The sequence below is a fragment of the Poecilia reticulata genome, linkage group LG17, assembly GCF_000633615.1.
Source record: "Poecilia reticulata strain Guanapo linkage group LG17, Guppy_female_1.0+MT, whole genome shotgun sequence".
NCBI classification, from domain to species: domain Eukaryota; kingdom Metazoa; phylum Chordata; class Actinopteri; order Cyprinodontiformes; family Poeciliidae; genus Poecilia; species Poecilia reticulata.
This window is the reverse complement of record NC_024347.1, coordinates 6,567,342-6,585,661: the sequence shown is the minus strand read 5'-3', so window position 1 is coordinate 6,585,661 and position 18,320 is coordinate 6,567,342. Positions and strand designations below refer to the sequence as shown.

The window sequence follows — 18,320 nt, the reverse complement described above, 5'->3', positions numbered from 1 at the left end:
TACACGTTGGGGCGGAACAAATGTACTGCAGCATACATTTATCAGGATGACAGCAGAGACAAGGTTATTACTTATTGTTTGTTTGAAAGGTGGGAACTAGAGGAAGGGCAGAAACTGCAACACACGGATAATATTTGGGGGTGTGAAGGAGGCAATTCATCTAAAGCCACTCAAACTGGGGCATATAGGATATTTCTATTTTCAGCTAAGTATATTTCATGAATTATGGATAATTCAGTTTTATATCTATATGAAACCTTTTACAATATTTCAATTGACTGAGATTTTACTCCATATTGCCACTTAAAAGGTATTATGATCCCTGGTCAAAAAATAATTCTATTTGACCTACTGATAAATATCATTTATTGCAGTCACATAATCACGTTTCCTTAATGCACAATATAGAATATCAAAATATTTGCTTAAAATTGTCAGTTGTCCTAACCGCTATAAGCGTTCCCATTTGAAATTAATGCACTGCAAAGACAAAGTATTTAAAAAGTCAAGTACGAACTGTAAAGATTTAAAACGACAAAAGGGCCAAATGGCCAGATTCTCACTAGAATCCTTCTGTGAACTGAGTCTTTATGGGTGCTGGTGTTGTTTCCCCTTCGCTATTTCCTCCCTTTGCAATTTTCATTGTTCTGCAGCCCACTTTTTCTGGTTCAAAAAGGTCATCTGCTGCAGCTAGGGGACATCTCCTACTAACCATTCCTCAGTTTGTATGCCTCCTCTTACTAAGACAATTCATACCTGCCTCTAATACTTGCTTCTGCCTGCCTAAACCTTCACACTAGCACCACAACACACAATTGTACATTTAAAACCATAAAAAAAATTTGGTTATTCTTCTTCAAACGTGACTACTTTTATTTATTTGTGTTGTTTTTCCACAAATATTTATTTTTAAAGCTTACCAAAAGAGCACCCCAGAGAAATCAAATTGTACAGTTTGGTAAGTAGATGAATAAACTATGGCAAGCATGTTGGGACAAAAGAACAGCAGGAGAAGCAAAAACAATGCATTGGTTGCAAAATGGGGTGTAAACTGGAAAAGCTGTGAATTGACATGTGGTACCTTTGATATACCATTGAACATTTTCATAAATATTTATCCGCATAATTCAGACCAGGCTGTTTAATGGAATACCAGCAGTGATTGTAGAGAATTTAGGAGACAGAACAGACATTTATATAGAAACCTTTACAGGAATCGAGGGAAATGAGTTGGCAGACAATCAAACTGATTTATTGGTGCCATTAAGCGTATAAGTCATAAAATCTGTAATTACGGTAAGTAAAAGATAAAGGAGAGATGCAAAAAAGAAAAAGGGGGAGGGAGGGAGCAAGAACGTGTAGATGGGTTTAAGCATTCTATTGGGAAGCAGATAAAAGAAAAACAAAGGATTTGGACAATAGAAACCCAGGTCCTTCTTACTGCCCAATGGATGATGGCTTCCAAAACTGTGTACCACGCACCGCAGCCCCCACCTTCACTATTTATGCAAATACAGCTGGCAGTCCTCTCAACCTGTTTTGCACATTTAGAAACAAACACTTTTACCCTTTCTTCTTCACAAAGTAGCTCAAACTCAGTCAGACTGAGATGCTCAGGAGAGCATCTGTGGACAGCAAATATCAAGTTTTGCCACAGATTTTCAATTATATTTAGCTCTGAACTTTGACTTGACTTCCATAACGCAGGCATTTATTTGTGAGGGTGATATGTCCTGATGTGCATTGTTAGTTTTCTGTCACACAAGCTATTCAAGCCTAAGATAGCATCTCAACGCTAAACATACTGAACGCTAATGTCAGCATTCAGTCCAGATTTCTAAAGAAGATCCATGAATGACCAGGGCTTCCTGAAACACTGGAAAGCTGACTGGGTATAATAGCACTTTGCATCTATCTGAGAGCTAAATAGCCTAATGACAGACTAAAACCATAACTATCTCTCCTGTTGAGTTCATTTATTCAATAATAAATGTTGCTTTAATTTGGTAATATAAAATTGTTTAAAAGAAAAAAATGCATTTAATTACATATCCTGAAAATTCCTCTTCCCCACCATGTCTGTAAAGTTACGCAGCAAAAAATTAACAACAATAATTTGACTGATTTGATTTGAATAATTAGCCTGTCACAGGTTGAAAAAATGTGGGTGTTTGTTTTTTAAAAGTCATATTTTCTCCATGTTCATTCTACATTTATAAATGGCAGAGTTCCTAACAAAATATTTATCTTTGAAATTTAATATTTAGTTAGAAAGCTAAATATTTAGTTTCCAACTAAATGTTTACGTCGGTCACAAATATTCAGCATGCTAGCAAAAATATTTAGCAAGCAACCTAAATATTTAGAATCCTAACTAAATATTTAATTTGAAAGCTAAATATTTAGTTTGCAAGCTAAACATTCCGCTGATGAATTAAGTATATAGTTTGGAACCCTGACATTTATAAATGTATGAACAAAATGGTGAAAATATGACTTTGGAAAATGAACTTTTTTTCCTTTATGACAGGCTAAATAAATATGTTATTTATTTATTTTTGCTGCGTAACTTTAGAAACAGCACAACAGCCAGGCCTTTATTGTGAAAGATTTAGCGGAAATAGTTTCTTTTGTGCTTGTGAACTTTATCTTGTTATACTTTGATAGTTTCGTAGAACTACCGCTGAATAATAATAATGTATGGTGAAGAGGTTCGGGTCCAGCGGTGCCTTTTAATAACACATCATTGCCATGTTTTACCTCAAAACTTACTAGATGTTTGATTGGGAAGAAACAGGTTGCGCCTGCGCTCTGAGTCGTACGTGTTTTTTTGTTTTTTTTTTTTTTTTTTCCAGCTTGAGATATGCTGGCTTTTCTTGAAAATCAGCAGCAGCTGCTTCAAAGGGCAGAGCGACGGGGACGGAGGAATATCACTGCGATTCATCCGGAGCAGAGGAATCCGGACCGGGCCGTCCCGTCCGGAATCAGACACTATGCTGTTATTTCCTCATGCGTTTCTTGTTTGATGTAGAAACCGCTCTGCTGGTCGCCTTCAGACGTACTGAGATGGTCTATTTCAGCGATGGCTAAGGGTCTTTTTCCACGAGCCTGGGTGAAAAAGTCTTTCTACTTCCAGGTAAGAACTCTGATGAGAAATATTGCTGCGAGGAAACGGATTGTAAGAGAAAGAAAGGGAAAAAGAAGAAGTGATCATATTTTGCGTGTCGCTGTCACATCTGTGTGGTTGACAGCTGGCAGTCGGCGTACTCCTAATTTGACTCCCTGCGCCGCCAGGGAATTACCTGATGAATGTGAATGGCTTGTATACCTTATTACTGACAGCCTGGTTACCACAGGCCTTAACCAGGGAGAATGGAAATGAGCACTTGGCACCTTATTGTAAAAATAGGGTGCAGAGGAGACATCTGGGGGCTCTAAACAGTTACGAACACTATCTAGTGGCATATATTTCCCCCTTGTAAATGTACTCCCACAGATGGATAATTAAGTTTGGATTTCTACTTCAGGATTGCACAAAACACAGTTATATATAAACTGAAAAAATATGGTTCAAGAGGCCCAATAATCAAGGTGATCAGCTGGAGTTAGTAAACATTGATAGCTGATGAGTTCAACTATAGATATTTGGGTCAGAAATTGACTTAAAATTTAAATTTAGTAATTTATTTGACAGGGAAAATGCATAATAATTAAAATTTCTGTAAATGAAATGGCTATTTTACATCCGAGACATTTAAAAACTAACAAAGCTTATACAAAATAAGGTTAGAACTAGTCCTGTCATGATAACAAATTTTGCTGAGCGATTAATTGTCTAAAAAATTATTGCGATAAACCATAATATTGTTTCAAGACCTTTTGACACTGATTTAATGGAAATGACGTAAAAATGCTTGCTATTTCCTGCCATAGATATTATGGCAATTGTATAATAAGTCACAAAAACTATTTTAATGAGTAGCAACCCCGCCCCCTCCAAAAAGCTGTTTGATGCTGCCTTAGATGGCAAGGAGGTGACAGCAGTAACAACAGCAAAGATCCTCCTGAGAAATATAGAACAGAAATATCCCTTTACTGTCCCAAAGGGGAGAAATTCAGGTTCAACAGAATCTAGATAAGACAGGTGGGAACATGGATATTAACACAGTGGTTTGAAAGTAAGAATAAGGGGCTGTACAGTAAGGACAAATTTACAACACGAGACAGATAATACTGTACAGGTATTAAAAATAACACACAGTTAAATAACCATGCAAACAACAGGGATGTGCCAATAACAGCAGGCATGTTTATTAAAAATTAGAAAACTGCAAATAACACTTAACGGCTGCTGGTAGGAAGGATCTCCTGTAACGCTCCTTTGTGCAGCTATGATGCAGCAGTGTGTCGCTGAAGGAGCTCTTAAGTTCCCCAACAGCTTCATGCATCAAATCTGTTGTCCAACAATAATGCTATTTCAGCTTTAAATTGATTCTTCTCACCATAAAAAACTACTTTTTAATGCTTTTAATCCTTAAATTCGTAAATGGGTAGCATTATGGAAAAATTTACGTTTATGACTTTTACATCATGTTATAAAGTCATTACCTCATCAAAAACGTACCTGGAGTGTTGCTTTGATTCTTTCATGCATGTTTGAGAAACGCTTTTATCTCCATGGTAACCACACAGCTGCACAAAACACCTTGGTGAACCTAGTGCATTGCAAGTTCACACATGATGGGAGTAATTGGTGCAGTTGAAATCACTTTCTGCTTTCTGCTGTAAAGCCTTTCTGCTTATCATTTTTTGTTGGAAGTAGCAATGTTATTTGCTACACCACCACTCTTATTTATTTAATGTTACTTTTTGTGTTCATCTAATTTTATGGTTAATGATGTTAAGGGAAATATGGAAAAAGCAAAAAAAAAAAAAATGAAATGACAAGTAAGGTACCGGTTCTGTAGGTAACATTGTTGAGAACTTCCACAAATTTAATTGCCAATTTTTTCTGAAATCCATACGGTGTTCTCACACTATTTGTAGCAGCTGTACAGAAAACAATTAATCGCAGTTGAAGTGAATTTGACAGAATGCAAATTAACAGGAAAAACCACTTATGGTTGTACTAAGAACTCTGATAAACCGCCTTGTGTGATATCTGCAGAAAGATTCATGGAGTCTTGTTTTTGGGATTGAGTAGTGTTGATTGAGTAGTGTTGAGTCCTAAGAATGATTTACAGCAAAATAATAAATGCAAAAACTTTGCTGTTCAGGCTACAATCTCTATTAATGTGAGTCTTGTGGGTTTTGCTAGAAGCTTCAACTTTCATGCCAAGTTTCCCTTCTTGCATTCCAGTAATGAAATAGGATGTTAAATCCACCCAACTGTATCTTTCTAAGGCCATAGCAATCAGTAACCCAGCTGAACAAATGATTCACTTTGCAACATTTGATCCTGTGCTCACTGAGCAGATCTCTTGGCAACGGTTTGCACAAGCAGTTTGTTTTATTTATGAAACCATCTTTGTACACAGAAGAAATGTCCAAAGGTCCCAAGCAGTTTGGGCTCATTGGTTCTGTGTTCTGTTGAGAGATGATGACGTCTGTTACCGGTGTGCTTTGACGTGTTAAATGCCATACAGAGGCTCCTATGAAGCCACTTAGTAGAGCCACAGTTAGGTTGTTATCAGACCTGCTTGATCCTTGTTAGCTAGCTTGGTGACATGTTATCTGACTTGGGGGGGGGGGGGGTTTCTTCTCGTCATGCATTTTCGTCTTTAAACACTCAAAACTTACTGTTGGATGTTCAGGGTACTGGCCAGAAAGCTCTAAATGGACCAGATCAAAGGTCAGCTCTTGGCTGCAACTTGACAGCGATACTTTGTACAGTTTAGAATCCCATTTAGGGCATTAAATATGGCACAGGATCAGTGTTGTAGTTGGATAACAGTGGCTACTTCCTTGTCACAGAAGGCTGTATCCATCCTGAAGACGGATACTGATCCGATTAACGATAAAGGCACGGTAACCGAGAGGCAATGCTGGCAAGTGAGAAGGATAGTACTCACTAATGTTAGCTTTGGGGACTAGCATGTCTGGGCTGACCACCCACTGGATTTCCTTTTTTTTTTTTCCACTGTTGTCCATTAGCACAGATAAGCTAGCGTTAGCCTTGATATGCTGGTGTTAGCCTTGGATAGGTTGGCAAGTAGCATCCCTAGGCTGCTCATCTTCAAATTACACTTTTTTTCCTTTAAATAAAACTTTATCAAGGAAAATGGTTGGACTACAATATCTATAAGCGACATACATTAGATGTATTGACGTGTCTAACAGAGTTAATTGTACACCACGCACATACATGCTGTGTTATACAGAGCTGAAGTTGGCTTCCTATTGATGCTTCAAATTTGGCACGTAGCTAAATGTCGCTCAGTTAGCATTGCTTCCCTTTCATTAATCAGATCAGTAGCTGGCTTCAGATTGGATATAACCTCCGCTGACAAGCTGGATCTGCAATGGTCTGAATTATAGCACTGATACCATGCCATATTTAGGTAGCTGGATGGCTTATTTAATGAGTTTATAAGGAAGAGTTTCTAATTTGAGATCCCTGCTCAAGTCCTAAGAATCCTGCTGGGTTGGTCACACGGCCAGAAAAGAGTAGCCCAGGCTTTAGCCTATCGGCTGCAATAACTACGAGTGGTCGATGCTTGACAAAGGTAAACTAAACGTTGGCAGGTGGCAAACCTAATTCATTCAGCCATGCATGATTTATTACACCCTGACCCCTGTCCTGAATCCTGAACTCACTGGCTGTTGGTTGTTAATGAAGAGGAGACAGTTGGACCTCAGGAATCTGCTGCTTGGGTTTCACTTTTTTCATTCAAAAGGTTTCCACCATATTCATCACTCAACCAGCTCAGAGTGTCAGGGTATGACTCTCCTGTTGCAGCTTTTTTTCCCTCCACTCTAACCCTTTGTCTTGGTACTTTTTTTTTTTTTTTTAGACTTTCTGCATAGACTACAGTAATGCATGTCTAAGCAGTTCCATCTGACAATGAAGAGTGCTTGTTGTGCTCCCTGTTCTTTCCCCAGGGTCCGTCTATCTGTGTGTTCATCTCTTTGGGGCAGACATTGTTTGAAAGCTAAACAGTTTAGCAGAAGGTAAATCTGTCCAGCTTTAAAATTGATACTTTGGTTGTTTTTTTTTGTTTTGTTTTGTTTTTTCAAGTGGGACTATAGGGACTAATTATGAGGAGTCAGCATCTCATTTGCAGTAGATGGCAGTCAGGATGATCTCTATTCAGAGAAGAGACAATGGGATCATTTAAGTGCTAATTTCTGTCGTGTTAAGCCGCTTCAAGCTTTCTCTATCTCAGAACGCTTACAGGGCAACTGATGGACAGAGAGACATAGACGCTCTCAATGAGCTCCACTCCTCAGTAATTAATCAGTAAATACGTTTAGAATCACAACTAAACTAAACATATAGTTGACAATACAATGACTTCATTGATGAACGTTTTATCGTCTTGTTCAGAAAGTTCTGGTTCTTGTCTGTTGGTTTTGGTGTCTGTGCAAAATTTCCTCATGTTACTCCAACATAATGTCATCAATGCACTCAAGCATACATTCCATGTTCATACAGTCACAGGAGAAAGAGAGTGGCTCACCACTTTGTTGGGTCTGGGGGGGTTGGACTTTTTCTGGGTCATTGGCACATCTTAACTCTTCCTTCGGTCATTCTGTTGTAGATTTGCTGCTGTTTTTGGGATCATTAACATGCTGATGACCCAGTTTAAGGCCAGCTTTTACTGACGGACTGATGGCCTCACTTTTTGACTCTAGAAGAATTAAATGCACAACACTGCTTTGGTCTCGTCGAGTTTGGTCCTTCATTCAGAGACTTCTGATTCAAAACTTTCCAAAAGGGTTGTGCTGCGATATTAAGACGCTCTCTGTTGTCAGCCCTTTCCAAACAAACTGTTTTTCTTCAGTCTTATTCCAATTGGACTGACATGAACTTTGACGTTCTGATGTCTCTGAATATTGCACAGTCTGAGATGGGAAGCTGTAGTATTTTTGCACTTGAGAACAAATTTCTCGCTTTAGAATCATTGCGTTCAAACAGATTGGAAAATGTCCTTTAGTACTTGCCAGGTTGATCGGCAACGTTTGCTTTTCTAGAATCTTTGCTCATGTCTTTGCTCCTTGGTGTTGTGTTGACGCTTATTTGTGGGCTCATCTGTGAGCAGGAGAGATCCAATAACTGAAATGCAACAGTGATAAGATGGTAAAATATACATGACTCAATGATCGAACAGTCAACTGAAGATGTTCAGTATGTTTGTCATCTTCATTACCATGGCTGTGACAGTAAATGCCATTCTAAGAATGAGACACTGAGGTGATCATTATATGGGGCTGTTTTGTAGTTATAACATTTTACACGGTAATTCATTTTGCATTGACTCATTACCCTTGGATATTGTGTATTTACATTTGTTTATGATGCTGTGACCTCCACACTGTAAAAATATTATCTTTTGATTAGAGCTACCGTCTCATTCAATGTGGAAAATCCAAAATACAGTTTTTTTAGGGGGGTGAGGGTAAATTCCAGTGTTCTTTAAAGATTTCAGATTTTTAAGCACAACTTGGGCCTTTCAGGTTGATCAGACAGGAACCAGGAACTTGGAATTAGTAAGCTATGACTTCCTGTTTCTCTGGGTTAAAAACCTGAATATGACCCATTTTTACCACCTTTTTACTTATCTTCTTTACAAATGCAAATATGGAGATTTCAAAATTCAATTTAGTTTTTTTTAAGCACACCAGTTCACAACATTTTACAATATTTTTTTTAAAAGAGGAGATTCAATCCAACGATGCACAGATTCCATGTCAAGCACATGACATTCCAGTTGCTCCAAGTTATCAAACTTATTTTTCAGATTGGTTAAGTTTCCTATCTAAGGAAACCCAGCAGGTCGCATCGACTGACAAAATTCACTAGTTATGGATGAACACGTAGCGACTGAACACAATCGCTTATGCTGTTGAGTTTACAGCAATCCCTCATACAGATCATGGAGCCACAGTGGAGAAGGAAAACTCCTCTTTAGCAAGAAGAAACCAGAACCTGACTCTGAGTAAATGGCCTTCTGTCACGACCGACTGAAGGTTTGAGAAGATGGCAAATACGCACAAAAAAGAAAAGAAGCATTGGTCAAGGAGAGATTTCTAATTTAAAGAAAGGTTAAAGGTGGTACTAACTTCATCTAGCTGGTTTTAAAGCCACAATAAAACAGGGTGCATACTGTTAGCCACAACAAAACCCCAGCCAATAGTTTTGTCTAGCAGTCAGTGATGTTCTGTGTTAGGAGCATAGGGACCTATCAGATCTTTGATGTTTGATGTAACTGATTATTAAGAGCTTTATATGTGAAAATTAGCATTTTAAAACTTTATTCTGCATGTAGCAGGGAGGCCAAAGAAGGTGAAATATGATTGTTGTTATTTTCATCTGGGTTTGAGTAAACTCCCAGTGAACTGAATTACAGAATTTTCTGTAATTCTCACTTCTTGTGAGTTTGGTGTGACTCCAGGATGGAGAGGTGGAGACGCAACTGTGATGTTTATGTAGGCCTTAGTTCAAAAGGCCTTGGAGAACATTGTTGGCATCAAGAACATCACCTGGAGATTTTAGATAATTGGGTCTTTCTGCTGGGTACTGACAGACAATATGGGGTAAATCAACACAGAATGAAATCTCAGACAGAAACGAGTTCATACTTCTTTTTACCACAGTTCACTGTCTCCAAAAACAGAGAATAGAATGCACACATTTAATAATCGTTGCAAATATAAAGACTATCATAACAAACAACAGACCCCTGCCTGTCCTGTTTACATGTTACAGTAATCAGAGCAAATCCGAGATAAAAAAAAGAAAAAAAAGTGTAGCACCGGCCTCTGGTTCTGTGCAGCTGCAGACTGTGTTTTGTTAGAATGTGCTAGAACAAAATGAGAGACGAGCCATGCTGCCAAAATACACAACATAAGCTGTTCCTGCCATGCGATCAAAGAGAGAATTAAAACGACTTGATCCTCTCAGGAGTAGTTGCAGGACTTGGGTTGAAAACCGGCGGCAGCTTTGTCTGATTACTTGTGTATTGTCTCTGATGCAAGCTGTTGACCTATTTTTGTTCTTTTCACTCTTCAACTCTTACTTAAACTTACTTATGATTTAATATTTTAATAAATCAACACACTGTGCTCAGTCATCCAGTTTGACAGGTGACAGGCAATTCAGTTTTGTGCTACATTTTAAAAATGAGACATTTTAAAACTTCCTGTACTTCCTAAGGAACCTTCAGATTTAAAGGTTGGTTGCCAGTGGCGACCTTTTTGCTTTTTAGAGTTACTTCTTGACATATTTCTATTGGCATAGAGAAAGAAAAGTGCTCGCTAATAAAAATAACACATCAAGTAATCCTTAGGGATTTTATCTGGACACTAAATCCAGACTGGTTCTCCCTGCTGGTTACATACGAGTATTGCAGTTTGCCTTCACGTAAAGATTTCCAAGCGTTCAGTTTCTGCTGCTGGGAGTGAAACCTTCAGAGGTTAGCTGATCTGGCTAGCTGCTCCAGTCAGCAGCTTTAATGGAGGGTGAATCACTCCTTTGTGTTGTCAGCCATGATTCTGTTTTTCTGTCCCACCTCGCCCTGACCTTTGTCACTATGGAATTTACTTTACTGGTTGCAATAACATTAACAGTAGGATCTCTGTTGAGACGGACAGAGTAAAGACGTGATAAATGCATCCTGTGACTCTGGCAGGAATTAATTTAGTAGAACTATCTGTAAACAAAAAAGGAAAAAAAAAGTATCCCACGCAATGTAAAGTTTAGATAAAGAAAAAAAGGCATCTGCTGCAAAGAGGAAAGTCATGCTGCCTCAGTTAGTAACCCCATGATGTGGTTGGGGTGGGTTGTGTGTCAATGTGAAATGTGACTGGATTTCATAGACTACATGTTTCTTAAAACGAAAGCAAAAAAGGAAAGAAATGCATTTTTTTTTTATACCAGTTGATTACTGTCTGCTTTTAAACGATGATTCTGTGTCTCTGGTTCTTCTCTCCAGGCTCGGATCTCCTTCGTGCGGGTGAAGTACCTGTTCCTCACCTGGCTCACTATCCTGGTTGGCAGCTGGGTTCTCTACGTTCAGTACTCGGCTTACACAGAGCTGTGCAGAGGACATGAGTGCAAGAACGCTATCGTAAGTGAAACCCCTGAGAATGAAGCAGTGAAATGAAAATAACACACCAAAGTCACATTAATGACTGTTGTAAGTACTTTTCAGTGTCAGCTTTTAAATTTTATTATGTAATAAAGGTTTTCTGCCTTTATTCACCAGAAAATTCTGCTTAAATAAAGAAGCAGTGGAGGAAAAATGACACCTTTAGTGTTTCTATGTGAAGTTAATTTCATCCATTTTCTTTACACCCTTGCCCCTAGTGGGGCTGGGAGGGGTGTGAAGTAAATTATTAGTAATTACTGATTAACCAGTAAAGTACATACATGTATGGACTCTGTGATCTGTTCCATTTTCTCCATGTTGGTCAGAATTAAAGTTGTTTTCCACACCTGAAAAGACACCTATACAACAATCGAATCTACTGAAAATGAAAATTCATAGGTTTTTTTCTTCTTTTTTTAATTATATGCTCTATTCTGTTGATAAATTTCAGAAGATTTTAGGTCTATTAAGTCAGTTCATGTGCTTGTAAAAGTAATAACTTTGATCTTCCTCTATAGCTTTTAAGTTTCTGCACTTTTTTTTGCATTGCTGAGCATAACATCTGATCTCTGCCTTTGCATTTTCTGTATTAGGAACAGATTTACTTTGTGCCTGTAAGGGACTGTGATCATATGGAAAGATCTGGGTTATTAGTGTAGGCATGGGGCGAGATGTTGTAGTACTCGGTTGCTCCTCTAGCTTGTACAAATATGTCTATTAAAAGTGTGCTGAGATTGGAACCTTGAGGACCCCTATAATCTATCTCTGTTTGCTCAAATTCATGAACACAAAACACTAAGTAGTCCAAGTCTGCAAATTGAGTTTAAGCCTAAACATGGCTTGTTTTGAAGGATTGCCAGAAAAACACTACGCTCTTTATTGCCTTGCTATGGAATTCAGCTTGATTCTCATCTCCCTTTTAGTGCTCTGTCTGGGATTTCTTCCACTGAATTCAATTTCTCTGGATCCATTTCATTCCAGTCAATCGGCAAACAGAAGGAGGAGTTGTGAACAATGACATTGATTTCCGGTGCTGTTTTACAATTGTAGTCTGCCTATCTAGGATTGCTTCCAGCAAGCAATCATTTTTCCAAAGCTGAGAGTCCAGACCCTACAGTCATGGCCAAAAGTTTTGAGAATGATTCAAATGTAAATTTTTACAAAGTCTACTGCTTCAGTTTTTATAATGGCAATTTGCATATACTCCAGAATGTTATAAAGAGTGATCAGCTTAACAGCAATTAATTTCAAAGTCAATATTTGCCTAAAAAATGAACTTTATCCCCCAAAACACATTTCAACTTCATTGCAGTCCTGCCTTACAAGGACCAGCTAACATCGTTTCAGTGATTGCTCCATTAACACAGGTGTGGGTGTTGATGAGGACAGGACTGGAGATCAACCTGTCATGATTAAGTAAGAATGACACCACTGGACACTTTAAAAAGAGGCTGRTGCTTGGCATCATTGTTTCTCTTCTGTGAACCATGGTTATCTCTAAAGAAACACGTGCAGTCATCATTGCACTGCACAAAAATGGCCTAACAGGGAAGAGTATTGTAGCTAGAAACATTGCACCTCAGTCAACAATCTACCGCATCATCAAGAACTTCAAGGAGAGAGGTTCCATTATTGCCAAAAAGGCTCCAGAGAGCCCAAGAAAGACCAGCAAGCGCCAGGACCGTCTCTTAGAAGTGTTTCAGCTGCGGGATCGGGCAACCAGCAGTGCAGAGCTTGCTCAGAAATGCCGGTGTGAGTGCATCTGCACGCACTGTGAGGCGAAGACTCTTGGAGCAAGGCCTGGTCTYAAGGAGGGCAGCAAAGAAGCCACTTCTCTCCAGGAAAAAACATCAGGGACAGACTGATATTCTGCAAAAGGTACAGGGAGTGGACTGCTGAGGACTGGGGTAAAGTCATTTTCTCTGATGAATCCCCTTTCCGATTGTTTGGGACATCTGGAAAACAGCTTGTTCGGAGAAGACGAGGTGAGCGCTACCACCAGTCTTGTCTCATGCCAACTGTAAAGCATCCTGAAACCATTCATGTGTGGGGTTGCTTCTCAGCCAAGGGAGTCTGCTCTCTCACAGTCTTGCCTAAAAACACAGCCATGAATAAAGAATGGTACCAGAATGTCCTCCGAGAGMAACTTYTCCCAACCGTCCAAGAGCAGTTTGGAGATGAACAATGCCTTTTCCAGCATGATGGAGCACCTTGYCATAAAGCAAAGGTGATAACTAACTGGCTCAGGGAACAAAACATAGAGGTTGTGGGTCCATGGCTTGGAAACTCCCCAGATCTTAATCCTATTGAAAACTTGTGGTCAATCATCAAGAGACAGGTGTACAAACAAAAACCTAGGAATTCTGACAAAATGCAAGCATTGATTGTGCAAGAATGGACTGCTATCAGTTGGGATTTGGTCCAGAAGTTGATTGAGAGCATGCCAGGGAGAATTGCAGAGGTCATGAAGAAGAAGAGTCAACACTGCAAATATTGACTTGCTGCATTAACTCATTCCAACTGTCAATAAAAGCTTTTGTTACTCATAATATGATTGCAATTGTATTTCTGCATGTGATGAAAACATCTGACATACACACATGAAAACCAGAGGGCAGCAGATCATGTGAAAATATAATATTTGTATCATTCTCAAAACTTTGGAGTTTTACATGGCTGTATGTTCGCAGCAAAGCGTAGAACCAGAATTCTCTAAAATTCACCATTTTCTTTTCCAAGTGTGATAAGTACAGGAGGGGAATCATCGATGGCTCTGCCTGCAGCAGTCTGTGTGAAAAAGAAACGCTCTACATGGGCAGGTGTCTGTCTACGCTACCAAACAACCAGGTAGGAGACACTATGATTTCTTCTTAAACTACTATTCACTATCATTTAGCATATAGTAGATGGTGTTTGATTGACGACGTGCTTTTATCCAGGTGTACACAGGAGGCTGGGGGGACCACGGTGGGATCATCCGCTGCAAACTGGGGGAGGTGGGTCACTACGAGCTGGGTGAGGAGCCGGAGCCACGAAGAGAAACCCCGGTGTTTGACAAGCCTAACAGAGGCACCTCTGTTGAGAAGTTCAAAGAGATGCTCTTCAACCATCTCAAGGTGGAGGAGCATCCACCTGCGTGATTCAAGTTTGCACAGAACTAAATCCTTGATGGATGAAAGCCTTACATGTCTTCCCTTCTCTACCAGTCCAAGCTTGGAGAGCACGCGGACCTCCCCAGTCTTGTCAGCCAGATCCTCTCCGTCGCCGATGGCAACAGAGATGGACGGGTGTCACTCCCAGAGGCTCGTTCAACGTGGGCCCTTCTGCAGATGGATGAGGTATCTCGCATGGTAGTTTAAATGTCCTAGCTTGCAGAGTTGAAGAGTGATCTTATTGTGGTCCTTAGATAAGATTCATCAGGTTCGTCTTCAATTTGAAACGAAGAGCCTCAGTGTTGCTGTTTAATTCTGGTTGAATGGTTGGTACATCTTTTTATTAGAAATGGTGGCACTCCTTTCATATTCCAGAGTATTCCCACTTTCAGTCATAGTCTATAACTTCTCAGTTATAGAGTTGACGGGGTCATTGAGGATTCTTGATATTTTCCTTCTAAAGCTGAGACAAAATTTGTGCTGCTGCATGTTTGCAGTGTCCAAACACTCGACTGTGACCATGTTTCAAACATCTAGTTGTTCATTTGAGTTGAAGAAGGAGAATTTGGAAGTATTCCACCTCAGCCATTATTTTTTTTGGTTTGTGCAATACAGCTATACTTCTGGCAGGGAAAAAGACTCTCAGCTTAACTCTACCACCTCCATGGTGGTAGGTTGCAAAATCCAAACATTCCTATAGTCATTTACTAAACAACTCAGTATTTGTCTAGCTCATATTGTTATGTTGCGGTTTCATCACTGTGGACGTTGATACTTGTGTCCAACCTCTGATTTATTGTCTGCTTGAGTCTTGTTGGTTTTTTGTTTATTTAGAAAGACTTTAACTAATTTCCTTTCATCGATTGTTGGCAGTTTGGGTCAGATTATTGAAACTTTGACACAGTTGGTTGTTCCTATCGGACAATGATTTCACACACAAGTTAGTTTTGGAAATCTTGCATTGGGCTTCAATAGACTTTCCAAAGTTATGACCCCAAACCTTTTGAAGAGTTACTGAATCCGCTTCAAAGCAAGAAAACGGCTAGTTTTTATTTATTGATGCAGAGTGTTTCTCTGTAGCCTTGTGATGACACAGACTTCTACTCTGTTCATTGAGGTGCTGCTGGGCCTGCTGCTCCAGGATCGTGGGCATACACCACGCCTTCTTGGCTACTGCGGAGATCTCTACATGACAGAGCGGATCCCCAACGGGCCCCTCTATGGGTTCTCATTGCCCTGGCCTCTTGTTTCCTGGGTGCCAGGAGGTTTGCAGCGCACCATGGACCAGTGGTTCACCCCTTCCTGGCCTCGCAAAGCTAAAATCTCCATGGGCCTGCTGGAGCTCGTGGAGGACATTTTTCACGGTACCTACGGGAGCTTTCTGATCTGCGACCTCGCTGCCATGCACTTTGGTTACACCGACCGCCATGAGCTCCGGCTCACAAACACGCAAGTGTTGGTCCCTGAAGAGGAGTTCAGGCGCACCATGAGAGTCCTGAAGTGTGAGACAGACGCCGACTGCGTGTATGGAGCGGACTGCCAGACCTCATGCGACCCGTCAGGGAAGCGGTGCAGGGAGGAGCCGGTTCAGCCCAACCTAGCAAAAGCGTGCAGTGTGTTGAAGGACTACATCCTGCGTGGGGTGCCTTCAGAAATGAGAGAGGAGCTGGAGAGGCAACTGTATGCCTGCATGGCTCTCAGAGGTAACGCCGGTCAGATGAACATGGAACATTCGCTCATCCTCAACAACCTGAAAGCTCTGCTTTGGAAACGGATCTCACACACCAAGGACTCATGATGTGGGGGATTGTCGTTTGAAACCATGATCATCAGGTCTCCAAGTGGAGCCGAGTGAAAGCAATGCTGTGATTTATGAGTAGAATATATAATGAAATCATATTTATCACCCTCGAACACTTATGAATAGAGATGCACTGATGAGAACTTTGGGGCCAATTTCCGATCTCCATTTTTTTTATAAAGCATTACCAATTTTCACTCTGCGATTTCTCTTTTAAAACTAGGATGAGACGATATTAAGACACAATTCCAAATATTTTTTTTCAAGCCTGTTTGCTGTGAGCGGTCATATTTAAATGTAGCAGAGGTAACGGCAAGCTGGTGTGTGGGAGCAGCAAAGTTTTATTGCTGTTTTATAACTAAGGAAAAAAAATATTGAACATTTTCAGCTGGATTTAGCATTTTATTAGCAATTAGCATAGTTAGCATTAAAAACAGTATTTTTGGTGTGTAATCCCTTTAGAGTCATTTGATATTTTCAAATTCAGGATGTTTCCTTAAAGGTAGAGGTTTAAATTTCAAACGATTAAAACAAAGCACTTTTACCATAATGCGTTCAACCTTCCTATTAGGTTTTGCCCACCTCCTTTCAGGAGTAGCAAACAAACAAAGGTGCTCTAATTAATTTTTATTTTGTAATGCAGAGTGGTATTTAAGTGTGGCACATTAATTTAACTGTTTGAAACTATTTGAAATACCAAATTTACCATAAATAAGTTAGCAAGTTTAATATCTTTTGTTTTTAAACTTTGGAACAGGTGTGTAAAATACGCCACCACTACAAAATCAAATCAAATGATGTACTTGGGGGGCCCCTGGTGGTGTCAGGGCCCTAAGCAGCTGCTTACCTTACATTTGACTGGGGCCAGCTGCGCACCAGAGGGGGCGCCAAAACCCCGTCTGGAGGGGGCGGCGTGCTGATGATGTTCTCCCATACACTTCAGCGCGCCTTACGCTCCTTCACCTCGCGCACATAACGAGGTAAATGTAGCGAGTTTTACCCTTCACGCATCGTCGCCTCGGGGGGGAGCGAGCGAGTGAGCGTCGCTCCTTCGCCCTGACGTTCCTTCCCTCGGGGGAGGGGGGCACCGATCTATGTTTTCGCATCCACCTGAATAATGTGTAGTTGCGCCACTGCCAGAGTGGAATAATATCTTTGAGATAATGACTTGGTGACTAATTCACTTGTTCTGCCAAAACCATCCTACAGTGGATCTACATCACCTTTACTTTGAGATGAAGAAGTATTAGAAAGTCAGAGTGCACTTTTAAAAAGGATGAGACAAATATTTGATCAAATCCACAGGGGACCACTGTTAGCGCTGCACTCCTTTATTTTTTGAACTACACTTAGAAAACTAAAAACGAAATATAAACAAAACATGCACATCGAAAATGAAACTTAGAACTGTTTTATAACTCACTAAATGATAGTTTTTTGAGGTTAGAAAACAGGATTCTTTCCTCCATGCTTAGAACACACTATGACTTTAGTAAACTCAAACAGTGATAGAAAGAAGAACTACAAAGAGGCAGCATGACACTGATGTAAACTATGGTACAGCTGCTTATGAACCTTCTATCAACAAGAGATCTAATGAAGCTTTGCTTTCACTTTCTTATTATCACAACATGAGATGTAATGTCATTGCCGAAGCTGTAATCTGAAAATTGAGAGCTGGTCAAAGGTTTACATTATTGTACTGGATTTCCAGATTTTCAACAGGTTCTTTCTGGGCCCAGTGATTGTGCAACAAGGTAAATTTCAAACCCAGCCTGGGTTTGTGTTTGGGGTCGTTGTGTCTTACAGGTTCAGGCCATTTGATGTGGTCAAAGAATATGCTGTCTGAAATATCCTGACAATTTCCTTTTATTTAGGGTGACGGTTTGGGTCAGAGGAATGAGACTTTGATGCTGTCGGGTGTTCAAACTGGAAAACAGTTCAAAGACATTTCATAAATGGTTTGGTAATACATAAAGCCAGCTAACAATGGAGCTGACAGAAATCACGCCACTAATGGTCCCGTTTACTCAACTGGAAATCAGCTGTTAATAAGCT

The 18,320-nt window shown here is 40.0% G+C and overlaps 1 protein-coding gene across 1 annotated transcript; it reads left to right on the top strand.

Annotated features, from left to right (window-relative positions):
- The first annotated feature begins 2,677 nt into the window (after window positions 1-2,677).
- Window positions 2,678-17,209, top strand: dipk1aa (divergent protein kinase domain 1Aa). Its single transcript, XM_008433369.2, has 6 exons — window positions 2,678-3,136; window positions 11,154-11,288; window positions 14,049-14,156; window positions 14,249-14,425; window positions 14,516-14,647; window positions 15,579-17,209. Exons 1-6 carry the CDS (start codon window positions 3,083-3,085, stop codon window positions 16,257-16,259), a joined length of 1,287 nt encoding a protein of 428 aa, XP_008431591.1. The 5' UTR covers window positions 2,678-3,082; the 3' UTR covers window positions 16,260-17,209.
- The last annotated feature ends 1,111 nt before the right edge of the window (window positions 17,210-18,320 follow it).